The 12360-nt window shown below is 37.1% G+C and overlaps 1 protein-coding gene across 1 annotated transcript; it reads left to right on the top strand.

The window, feature by feature from the left end:
* Positions 1-118: 118 nt before the first annotated feature.
* On the top strand, positions 119-11439 carry LOC122399486 (trypsin-like). The gene is made up of 4 exons (XM_043400188.1): positions 119-1601; positions 3872-3958; positions 10834-10965; positions 11227-11439. The coding sequence occupies exons 1-4, from the start codon at positions 1263-1265 to the stop codon at positions 11437-11439; spliced, it is 771 nt and encodes a 256-aa protein (XP_043256123.1). The 5' UTR covers positions 119-1262.
* Positions 11440-12360: the final 921 nt, after the last annotated feature.

The raw sequence follows: 12360 nt of genomic DNA, 5'->3' as shown, positions 1-12360 counted from the left end.
TAATTACCTCTTTTCGACGAACCTTTGAAGTTTCGTTGAAGCGTCGCGCATTTAACGAATGTCCCCGTGCGTGAGATATTTATTTATTTACCCGTTTGTTCGTCGATTGTGTTGCACCGTAACCGGGCGGTCGTGGCTCTTGAAAATATGATTTACCAAAGTCAGATTGTAGATAGCGAAAAATTTGTGACCTGCACGACGGCAATATAATTAATGAACACGCTATTCCAAAACGGTTTCAAGACGTTCAGAAGCGGTGATTTCAGATTAGAAAGTATGGAGGAAAATAGGTCAATTAAGATTGGCGATAATGATACAAATAACCACGTTAACACTTTCGCGGTCGTAAACCACGGCGAAACTACGGTCGGGTATAGTACTTGCCTACTCGATGAAAAATTGCTTGTATCTAATGTAACCAGGAACGGAAGCGTAAATGATAATTATTCGCGGAAATGTTTATTTATAGCAATTTTAATCGATTTAATATTTAATATATGCACGTATAATAATATTCAAATAATTTCACTGATATTATTCGATCGATTCTGTCATTCGTGAATTTCAATTAAAAAAAAAATTATACGAATACTATCTGGAATTTAACAATTTTTGGTTTTATATCACATTATTTGCAATATATACCGTGGTCGATACCATCGGTCTGCAAACATTTGAATTTGACCAGAGGCTTTGTTTAATTTTTGTTATTCGACGAGCACACCGACCGGAAGCAATTTTATTTAAAATTAATTAAAATATAACGCTATTAGGGGGGCGAACGCCTTTCGAAAAGTTTCGATGCCGCTGCAATGGAGGTTAAAGGGTGCTGAGAAGTTGCAAAGTTCGCCGAGGGGGAATAGTTTTTCCGCGATTAGCCTCACGCCATCGATCGGATCGAAAACTATTTTAAGCGAACGGATAGAAATGTATTTTATTCCCGATGATTTCCGTACGAATTTCAAGAACAACGGGCAACGTTAAGGGGGGGGGGGCTTCGAAATTGATCGACAATGAAAATACCGATTTACGTTAATGGAACCGACAGTGTGCTAGAATCGCGTGCATATCGATGATTGGACATTGTCTCCGGCGTAAGTGTTGCGTATCGACGTAAAAGCGATACACGAACGAATTTATTGACCGATCCAATATTCCCGACGTGTCGGAGAACATATCGTAGCGTTAAATTAGACGCGAAGAGTTAATCTTTTCAGTCCTCCCGGCTCCTCGATCGTCCGTGGGTCTCGAGTGGCGGTATAATGCCCGCGATAATAGCCCCCCGCGACACAATGGAGACGCCGTGGAACGCGTCGGGGCACGCGGTGCCTGCCTGGACGCCAGCGAGCCGCGAAACGGAAAACAAAAGGCGGGCTGTGTGTCGTCAAAGAGGCGACAAATTCACGCGAGGGACGCGCGTCGCTGGGCAAAGGATCAAGATGTTGTTGCTCGCGTTAACGTGCGTTCTCCAAGCGCTCGTGGTGGCTATTAACGGAAATTGGATTTCATCGGCCACGGATAAGAGAAGCCTGTCGCCGGGCAGGGGAGTCGAGAGGATAGTCGGCGGAGAAATCACCGATATAAGGAAATATCCGTTTATCGTAAGTGAAATGCGCCCGTGACATTTCCTAAATATCTACTATTAACGAACACGGACACGCGAATCACTCTTGACTATTTTCGAGACGGGACAGCCCGAATGTCAGGACTATGTCAATTCACGAGATCTTTCCTACGCGACGACGGCGATTGCTTACTCGAATTATTTTGTTAGCGTTTATAGATTGTAGAGCGCGCGGTGGTATTGTCCTATCGATGGAATTGATCGAATCAGCTGCGTGACGTGGAAACACGACGAAACCGTTTTTTATTGTTTTTTTGCGGATGGATAGAGGATTTCTGTAAATTGCGGCGTGTGTGGGGGTTTACGGATACTCGCGAATCACGAATCGATACTGGAGGATCACACTGTCGCCTGGACGAAATTAAAATTTTTGGAAAAGGTTTCGTGCTCGAGGTAACAGCCAGGGCTCGAGAACTGTTAGAGCTTTCACAATTTTAGAAATTCTATGACGAGAGAAAATGTTGCAAGTCTCATAAGTAATGTTATTTTATTTTACGTTTGAATTTGAGAAACACAACTACGTTCACTGGCAATACTTTTTCATAATCGAGACATTGGATGGAAAAACATTAAGGCATTATTTAATACTAAGCTTACTGACACTTCATGTGCACCCTTCCCCTACCATGACCGGATAGATGTCTTTTTTTTACTCTTTTACGAGGTAACGTACTCCTAATGTTTGTATTATATGCATAGAATGTTGTGTTTTCAAGTTTATTCGCAAAATTTGCACAAGAATATTCAACAATTTTACTCTAAATGTGCACTCCTATGTTAGTACTTTAATTTCGTACAGAACATTTACAGGCTTTAAAAGAGAATTTATAAAACGCCCTTGAAAATGAATTTTGTTTCATGTCGATACCGTAGTTAGTTCCAGAGAAAACATTTTCAATTAAATAAGCTATTTATAATCTAGTTTTATCGCACACCGATAAAATCAATAGTATAATCAATAGAAATTGCTGAAACTTCCTTGGGTGTATAGCGTCAAAGTATATTTGAAAATAAACATAGAAGACAGCATAGATAATAATAGCTTATATGCTCGTCGGATAGAGGATGAAATGCCCTTTAAAACGAGCGTTCGTACGAGTGGATAGCGTAATTAGTTCCGGAGATATGACGATTTTAGTTTCGAGTCGATGCGGTGGCTAGTTCCGGAGATAGAAGGGTTCGAAGTGTTTGTTTACGTCTCGAGGTCAATGAACTTACGTCACTCACGTGTGAGAGAAAGAGGTCCGACGCGTAAGACGGAGACAGAGATAGTCGAATTAAAAAAATTACCCCTTTACATAAATTATGATATCTCGAGAACGGAAAGTCCGATCGACAAAAACCAAAAGCCATTTAAAAGAGGAAGGTTTACCGCTACAAACGATGCCTCGATAATGGATAAATCACTAGTAGTTTCGGAACTACACGCGTCTAAAGTTTTACTATTTACATAGCGGAATCTTAAAGAAAACACCCCTTCGCATAAATTACGATATCTCCAAAACGGAAAGTCGTATCGATATGAAACAAAAACCATTTTAAAGGGGAGGCCTTGTCACTTCTAACGGTGGCTCGATTATGGAAAAAACACTAGTAGTTTCGGAACTACACGCGTCCAAAGTTTTACTAATTACATAGCGGAATCTTAAAGAAAACACCCCTTCGCATAAATCACGATATCTTCAAAACGGAAAGTCGTATCGATATGAAACAAAACCCATTTTAAAGGGGAGGCCCTACCACTTCTAACGGTGGCTCGATTATGGAAAAAACACAAGTAGTTTCGAAACTGCACGCATGTAAAGTTTGAAAGTGAAATTTTAAAAATTGCCTTCTTTGTTAGTAACTATTACATCGTTTCGGTTTTTAAAGGGTTTTAATCAGAACCTTTACATAGCAGTTCGAAATAGAATCTTCCCCCCTCTCTCCTCTTCATTAGTTACTATTCGTTAGTAACTGAATGCTCTGTATAAAATAGTATTTATTATTTTGTCTTCCTTGTTGAGAACATTGAGTGACACTCTGAGAATTTTAATGCTGTATCAGTGATTAAGAATCCAAGGTCCGAGTATTCGTGGTTTCGAGTATCCGTACACCCCCCAGTATCTTTCCTATTCATGTACAGCGATAAGTTTCGTGCGGATTTCTCAAAATATTGAGAGTGATCGTCGCGTACATCCACTTTATCAGTAAGGTATAGAGGTTCGTGGACGACGAAACCGAATTTTCAATGTCAATTTCTCGTAGGTCTCGATCCAACGGCGACACTTTAGTCATATATGCGGAGGTTCTTACATAGCACCGAGATTCGTTTTGTCAGCCGCTCATTGCATGGTCAGGTGCGTTTTAAGACTGCGACAATTTAGAGTCTATCGCTCTTCGCCTTAAAATGGTAGCAGAATCTTAACGATTAACATAAGAATACTATAATACCCGTGCAATAGTCGTTTCGAGTATTAAATTTACGAGGACAAAATTCTGGAAATTCAATTTTTCGATTCAGATTCGTAATGGAGATCAAATCGATTTTTCTTACGCGTCAACCATAAAATATTTTGCATTATCCTACTTTATTTAGAAAAAAAATTGTAATTTCTTAACGATGCAAGTTTTTTTTTGATAACTATACTGTATTCTTCTTTGTCTCTCTTTTCAAATTAAAAATCCTTCGTTGAAACCATCGTTCAACCCCTCAACGCTCATATTTTTCGAATCATCCAAGAATGATCAATTTTCTTCATTGGACTTGTTTCTAAGCAACATAAAAATTCGATTTTTGTCAATCACAATGTTGTATCTAGCGTATAACTTGAAGGAAAACAAATATTCTCCTTAAACCATCAAATAAAACAAATATCGTTTTTCAAAACAGTCATACTCGAGCATGAGCGTTAAGGGGTTAAGGAAACAGTATTGCTGCTCGATAATCCACGATTTGAATCGAAACGATTTTGCCAACGAGCTCTGGGATGCTTGAAATTTAATGGATTAAATTTGACGGATCCTAAACCGTGGAAACTTTCAGTTTATTGGCCCGCGAAACGTGCTCTGTTTAGAGGAAATCTTTAAGCGACATAAAATACGGCAATCAATGAAAAATAAACCTAAATATTGTCTAATAAAACTTCGTACGCCGGATCATTCGATTTTTATAACAAACGTAATACAACAAGGCAGCTGTTCCTATTACAAATAAAAGAAACTGAATTGTTTTTTAATTTGATGCAGAGAAACATTAAATGCAAATGGTACTTTAGTGAATCGTAGAATCCCTATACTTCTTATAGAGTATCCTTCCATTAAAATATTCTTTCGTAGTGGTACTTAGTCTGAATAATATTGACATAAAAATTAGTAAAAGTATTTTCCAATTTTCCTTTGTTTTTAAACATTTCTTAAGTACAAGCAATTACGAGTACCATAGAATATAAAATCGAGTGATCCATATAAATAAAAGTGATTTAGTCATTAAAAAGTGTTTTGTAAAAATGATAAAACTCGATCACGAAGAAGTACGATATAATGGATACGTTAAAACCGATCTGGCCAGTGACGTAGCGCCATAATAAAAAACAAAGACGCTGTTTCTTTATCAATGATCGTGGTAATAACGATTCCGTAAGGATTAGGCGATTAACGATGGTCGTTTTTTCTCTTTATCCTTGCTCGTGGACAGAAAGAATGCCTCTCGAAACGACGGAGCATAAACACACCGACACTCGCGTATTTTCTATGCTACCATTTTACGGCCACGGAGCAATCTCCGCTCGTAGCGCTTTCATTGCTATCATAGACACGTATGCTGCTTCAAGGTTTCCCGTACGCGACACTCGCGATCTACTAGTGACATCGATCTTCCCTAGAATCGACTACTTAAACAAAAAATAAAAGAAAGAAAATCATTAAAACGCTAATCGTGCGATGTTAGAATAGAACGTCTGTAACGAGATAAAAAAAAAAAAAAAAGAAACGTCGTAGAAATCGATCGTTAGCCGACAAGCAGACGAGTAGATGTACAAAAAAAAAGAGGAATAAATAGATCCAGAAACGTGACGCGAGGACGTGTAATAGAGAGTCGAACGTCGCCAGTCAGCATACGAAAACAGTATCAGCAGTGAAAGGGTTAGCGGGTTTTAATCGTATGATCGTGTAACCGGCAACGTGAATTACGCATCGCACTGTCTTTGTATCGGTTGTTTACATATCAAGCTCGGGGACGCGTTTGTTTCGCGATCAGCTCTCTCTCTCCACTTTGGAAACAATGAAAATGTCTGACCCGGTGGCCGGCCGTGATCTCGCGCGACGCTCTCGTAATGTTTTTAGGAATCGTTGATACGCGTGTTAACCAGCCACACGATTGTTTGGACACTCACGATCGCTATTGGTCCCGTGATAATTGTTCATCACCGATTGTCTTCGTGCTCGTTGCTTAGACCGACGTCCCACGACGACTGGGTACCGGAGAACCCGCGTCGATTCTACGCGATCGCCGGAGCCACATACGTATACTTTCCAAGCTGGAGTTCCATACAGATGGAATTGATAGACAGAATATTCCCGCACACGAACTTTAGATTCTCGAGCATGCATAACGATATTGGATTGTTCAGGGTGACTATTAATGTGTATATATAAACTCTATGTGGAATAAAAAATGAAATAAATAAATGAACGATAACGAAACAAAGAGAACGAGAGAGGAACGCCCGGCGAGGACCGATCGTTCAAAGATTTCTCTAACGATTACTCGATCGCGTGCGTTTCTTTTTCTGTGGTTCAGCTCTCGAGACCCTTTCGCATTAACTCGTACGTGAAACTCGTCGCCGTTCCCACGGCGTATGACGCAAACATTTTTCAAAGGTACACCGAACCGTGCACAGTGGCTGGCTGGGGACGACACATTCCTGGATCGAACGTACGTAGCCGACATTATTTACTGTCATTCGCAGCTGTCGCGTTTATTGGTCGATGAAAACCACGTAGACGGTGTGTGGTCTATTCATACGAGGAGGATCGCGTTTGGTCATTAAAAATACACGGTGGTATTTGGAAGGTGGATTCTAGACGCGATAAAGGCCACGGATGTTACGCGGTCTAAATAAAGTATAAGCGCATTCTTAAACGAAGTTTATCGAACTCGTCGAACGGTTCACCAGCAGCTGACGAGGGAAACTCTTATATCATAATCGTCAGTAATTAAACTTCTCCACGACGTATAGCAAAACCTCAATTCTACGAATATTAACCCCCTTGACGTACGATTCAATTCCAAATGATTTATCAAACTTTTTTTTTTATCAAAATTTGCTCATGCAAGGAATGTTCACAAGAAAAAATAGTTGTGTTGATTTTAATATACAGAGTAGATTTAAGGGGTAAGATCACTGTAAAAACCTGAAACAAAGCATTTTTTTTACGAGGGAAACTCTTGTATCATAATCGTCAGTAATTAAACTTCTCCACGACGTATAGCAAAACCTCAATTCTACGAATATTAACCCCCTTGACGTACGATTCAATTCCAAATGATTTATCAAACTTTTTTTTTTATCAAAATTTGCTCATGCAAGGAATGTTCACAAGAAAAAATAGTTGTGTTGATTTTAATATACAGAGTAGATTTAAGGGGTAAGATCACTGTAAAAACCTGAAATAAAGCATTTTTTTTACGAGGGAAACTCTTGTATCATAATCGTCAGTAATTAAACTTCTGCAACGACGTATAGCAAAACCTCAATTCTACGAATATTAACCCCCTTGACGTACGATTCAATTCCAAATGATTTATCAAACTTTTTTTTTTATCAAAATTTGCTCATGCAAGGAATGTTCACAAGAAAAAATAGTTGTGTTGATTTTAATATACAGAGATTTAAGGGGTAAGATCACTGTAAAAACCTGAAATAAAGCATTTTTTTTACGAGGGAAACTCTTGTATCATAATCGTCAGTAATTAAACTTCTGCAACGACGTATAGCAAAACCTCAATTCTACGAATATTAACCCCCTTGACGTACGATTCAATTCCAAATGATTTATCAAACTTTTTTTTTTATCAAAATTTGCTCATGCAAGGAATGTTCACAAGAAAAAATAGTTGTGTTGATTTTAATATACAGAGTAGATTTAAGGGGTAAGATCACTGTAAAAACCTGAAATAAAGCATTTTTTTTACGAGGGAAACTCTTGTATCATAATCGTCAGTAATTAAACTTCTCCACGACGTATAGCAAAACCTCAATTCTACGAATATTAACCCCCTTGACGTACGATTCAATTCCAAATGATTTATCAAACTTTTTTTTTTATCAAAATTTGCTCATGCAAGGAATGTTCACAAGAAAAAATAGTTGTGTTGATTTTAATATACAGAGATTTAAGGGGTAAGATCACTGTAAAAACCTGAAATAAAGCATTTTTTTTACGAGGGAAACTCTTGTATCATAATCGTCAGTAATTAAACTTCTGCAACGACGTATAGCAAAACCTCAATTCTACGAATATTAACCCCCTTGACGTACGATTCAATTCCAAATGATTTATCAAACTTTTTTTTTTATCAAAATTTGCTCATGCAAGGAATGATCACAAGAAAAAATAGATGTGTTGATTTTAACACATTACCGATCGATAGCCTATTAATCGACTTTTTTACCGACCAACGCTTACCGACCGATAGCCGATTAATCAACCGCTACCGGTCGGTAAAGTGTTTATATACAAAGTAGATTTAAGGGGTAAGACCACTGTAAAAACCTGAAATAAAGCATTTTTTTTACGATAGATGGAAAAGTAAAAAGATAATAATATTTAAGAATGTTTTTTTTTTAAATCCTATAAATACAATACAAAACTGAAACGACTAATGTTAAATAGGCGTTATTGTACCTGTGGATGAGTAAAAGAATTCATTCGATAGATTCAGAAATGTCCAGAATCTAGATTATTTATTGACAAACGATTGCCCCATTTTTTGTATAAAATTGAACTTTCTACTTCGAATTCTCGCTAATCGCATAAAAATTAATTTTTCAAAAATCCTATATATATTTCTCTAGCTATACTCATGTAGATTAATAGAGAATTTTTTGTTTCTTTTTTAAACATTTTTTGATAAATATTTCAGGTTTTTATAGTGGTCTTATCCCTTAATACACGTTGCACGAACAAATTTAGTATGCAAAAGTTGCATGATTTAAGGAGTACATTATGTTGTGCATTTACTTCTTTTATAGGTGAAGACGTTCCAAAGATTTGAAGCTCAACTTTGTTTTTTTAAATAGAATACTATATTTTTGATACCAAAATATGGAAGAATGTCGAATTCTGAGTAAAAAAAAGTATTCACCTTTGTTAAAACCTAATAGCTAACGGAGTAATATCAAATTGAAGATTCAACCTTAGAGTTCTGCAGAATAGCGAGAATTATCAAGAAATAAAGTGAAATTACTTTAGTTAGTTATTAATCATCCCCCTTCTGATTTTTATTTATTATTTTCGAAGAAAATCATTCGAGAACACGGAGGAAGTAAAATAACGTTCTTCGGGTATTATCTCGGACTTAATTTTAGCGAGATAACCGTCAAACGTACGTTCCTGATTATGCGAGTTTAATAAATGGCGGACATACTCTTCGACAACTTCTAAATTAAGTTGTAACACAATGTCAACAGTGTCTTCCATCGCTTCTTTGATTAACTCGTTTCAAGTTTCGCGAAGAACTTCGTTAAAAAAAAAAAAAAAAAATGGACAAAGCTGCTTTCGTGCAAGCTTCATTATTTTATCAGAAACTTCAACTTATGTAGGTATCGTCTGCAATTTTTATTGCAACGAAGATATTGAAAAATTTTATAAATTTTTTAAATGCTTTCACGAATGATTCGATCTCTATTCTTAAATAATATAGACTACTATTGCAAAAATACACAGCGTGAAATTTTGTATCGTTTAATATTTCTCTCTCGAAAGAAACACCCTTAAATATCTCGTATAATATTACTAAGAAGCTATACAACCCACTGAACAAAGTTCCAACATTTTTCGATGTTCTATCTACCAAAATTATCTGCCTTTTAAGGTTTCAAATAGTTTAATAGTTTATGCAACGTAGTCTGTACGCGTTAAAATTTTACAAAATATAAAACATCGTTTCGTCACATTTTCTGTAAAATAATTAGACCGATGTTTCGTGTACGACCATATAAGTTTTCACCTATCACCGATTTCATAAAATCTCAAGGAAGCGTAATATCTTGGGAATACGGTCCTTTAAGCGTTCATTCGCACCGTAGAAGAATATGACACGATTATGTTTCCGTCGTATACTTGTCCCTCATATTGCGAACTAGATCCACCCTTCAAGATATTACACTGTGCCTCATCAACGTCTTCGACACTTAAAAATTCTTAAAACAGCTGGAATTTAATTTCAACGATATTCAAAGTGTGAAATTTTTCGACGTAAAAAAAAATTTTCAAATCGTTCTGGAAAAATTATTTTTAGTTCCGGGGGTTAATTACAATCATTTTTGGTGAATAGACACACCCTCGAAATCCTACGCGCTTTCGAGAAAAAAATTCAAGTAGGGGGCTAAATTTTTCGGCGAAAAAAAAATTTCAAATCATTTTGAAAAAATTATTTTCAGTTCCGGGGGTCAATTACAACCATTTTTGGTGAATAGACACACCCTCGAAATCCTACGCGCTTTCGAGAAAAAAATTCAAGTAGGGGGCTAAATTTTTCGGCGAAAAAAAAATTTCAAATCATTTTGAAAAAATTATTTTCAGTTCCGGGGGTCAATTACAATCATTTTTGGTGAATAGACACACCCTCGAAATCCTACGCACTTTCGAGAAAAAAATTCAAGTAGGGGGCTAAATTTTTCGGCGAAAAAAAAATTTCAAATCATTTTGAAAAAATTATTTTCAGTTCCGGGGGTCAATTACAATCATTTTTGGTGAATAGACACACCCTCGAAATCCTAAGCACTTTCGAGAAAAAAATTCTTTACCGAAAATATACCGTGTGGCCGGAAATGTTTCTCTAACTTTTTAACGAAGTCTCAATCAACAAATTAGTATCCTTGATTTTCTTCTTATTTTTGCCTCTATTTCTCAGGGATGACCAGACATCCTGTATAGTGAAGTGTCATACAAATTTCGAATAAATATTTCTATAATATGTACATATATATGTCAGTTCCATTTAGGAAGGAACCGGTACTTATCTTCGTCATGTTCATCTTCCGTTGATTCCGACTGACAAATGCCCGGTGAAAGGAGTGGATAAAGAAATGCACTTGTGTGCAGGATTGACGGAGGGCGGAAAGGATGCTTGTCAAGTTCGTAAGAATTTATACTCGAAAGGGTCGTCTTGTGTCTCTGGTTGAAAAATTGACGATACTTGGAAACTTTAAAAAGAAAAGTGTACATATATTAAACGTATGTACACCTGACTCTCCTTTTAAAGTCAAAATAAATTTGTGATTATGAAAAATTAATTATTTTTCTACCCAAGAGACGAGACTACACCCATAAGTGCATTTTATATTTGAACACTATTCTTTGAAAATTATAATAACTTTAATATAATGACGTTTCAGGGTGACAGTGGTGGGCCATTATTGTGCAACGGTACGCAAGTGGGAATAGTATCGTGGGGAATGGGATGCGCTCGTCCCAATTTTCCAGGCGTGTATGCCCGATTGGACTTGTACTTGGACTGGTTGAACCAAACAGTACGAAAAAATTACGCATCGAGAAATAGTTTTAATTTAACACTTATGTTCATTGCCGCGCTGCCTTTTATATTGTAAAATACTAAACTTTAAATAATCCGCTCCATAAATTTGATGAAAAACATTTGCTTAAGTTAAATTTAGAGTTGCAATAAAGATATGTATAGCCAGAATTTGTTAAGAGTAAAATTCTCTTATATTTTGATAGACTAATCTAAATTCGCAGCCATTAGCTCGGTGGTGCCCACGAAGAAGGACTTCTCATCGTGGGTAACACCGATTACCAGGTCTCACCGCGTGGAGGTTGCTGCGTAAGGAGACCCAAAAGGAGATATAATTTTCTGGTGAGAATTTACGCAATAGGTGTGCTCAGTCAATATTAGTAGTGACCAGGAGGGTCGATCGAAGATTGTCCAAGGACGACCAGAAGACAGATCCAAGGAATGTACATCCTAACTTCTTGGAGGCCTATTTTAGAGATGGGTAGAGCAGGACTCTTACCGGCTAAAACCCCACGACACCCACCCTTCGGTGTCTGGCGAAGGACTGGGAGCTCCCCCACCACGCCGTGCCTTTTCAGGTCCCTCCCGGACCGGCGCAGGCGCCTGGTCACCAGCGCCCTCGGCCCCGTAACATGGAACTAAATTGACGAGTAGAAATGTTTAAGAATTTTGTACTTGGGATAATTGGCACTTGTTAAATTTATAATCTGCCAAATTCAATCTTGCAAGTTACTATTGCAATTATAATAATATATTTGTATACCTAGATCTATGGGCTGAGTCTGTAAGTCTAAGATCTCTGTTCAATAAATACAATATCTCGAAAATTAAGATCGAGCAACAGATACTGTTCAGACGTACTCTAAAACTATTATTTAAATTTTCCTCTACCTTTCCCACTAATTTCCCAATTTCTATAAATGCACAAGTTTTATAGTCCCTCATAACTGCTGCAAATATTCGAATCTAATTGATATCTAATTAACCTCTTTCAACC

Source organism: Colletes gigas, unplaced genomic scaffold (assembly GCF_013123115.1).
Source record: "Colletes gigas isolate AHSC1104 unplaced genomic scaffold, ASM1312311v1 Colletes_gigas_Sc00013, whole genome shotgun sequence".
NCBI classification, from domain to species: Eukaryota; Metazoa; Arthropoda; class Insecta; order Hymenoptera; family Colletidae; genus Colletes; species Colletes gigas.
This window is presented reverse-complemented; position numbering and strand designations above follow the sequence as displayed.

Bases quoted from the DNA above. Each gene is read 5' to 3' on its own strand.
- LOC122399486 (XM_043400188.1), top strand. From the start codon at position 1,263: ATGCCCGCGATAATAGCCCCCCGCGACACAATGGAGACGCCGTGGAAC. The intron at 3,959-10,833 runs GTCAGGTGCGTT...AGTTCCATTTAG, and splicing joins TGTCAGCCGCTCATTGCATG to GAAGGAACCGGTACTTATCT. The intron at 10,966-11,226 runs GTTCGTAAGAAT...ATGACGTTTCAG, and splicing joins GCGGAAAGGATGCTTGTCAA to GGTGACAGTGGTGGGCCATT.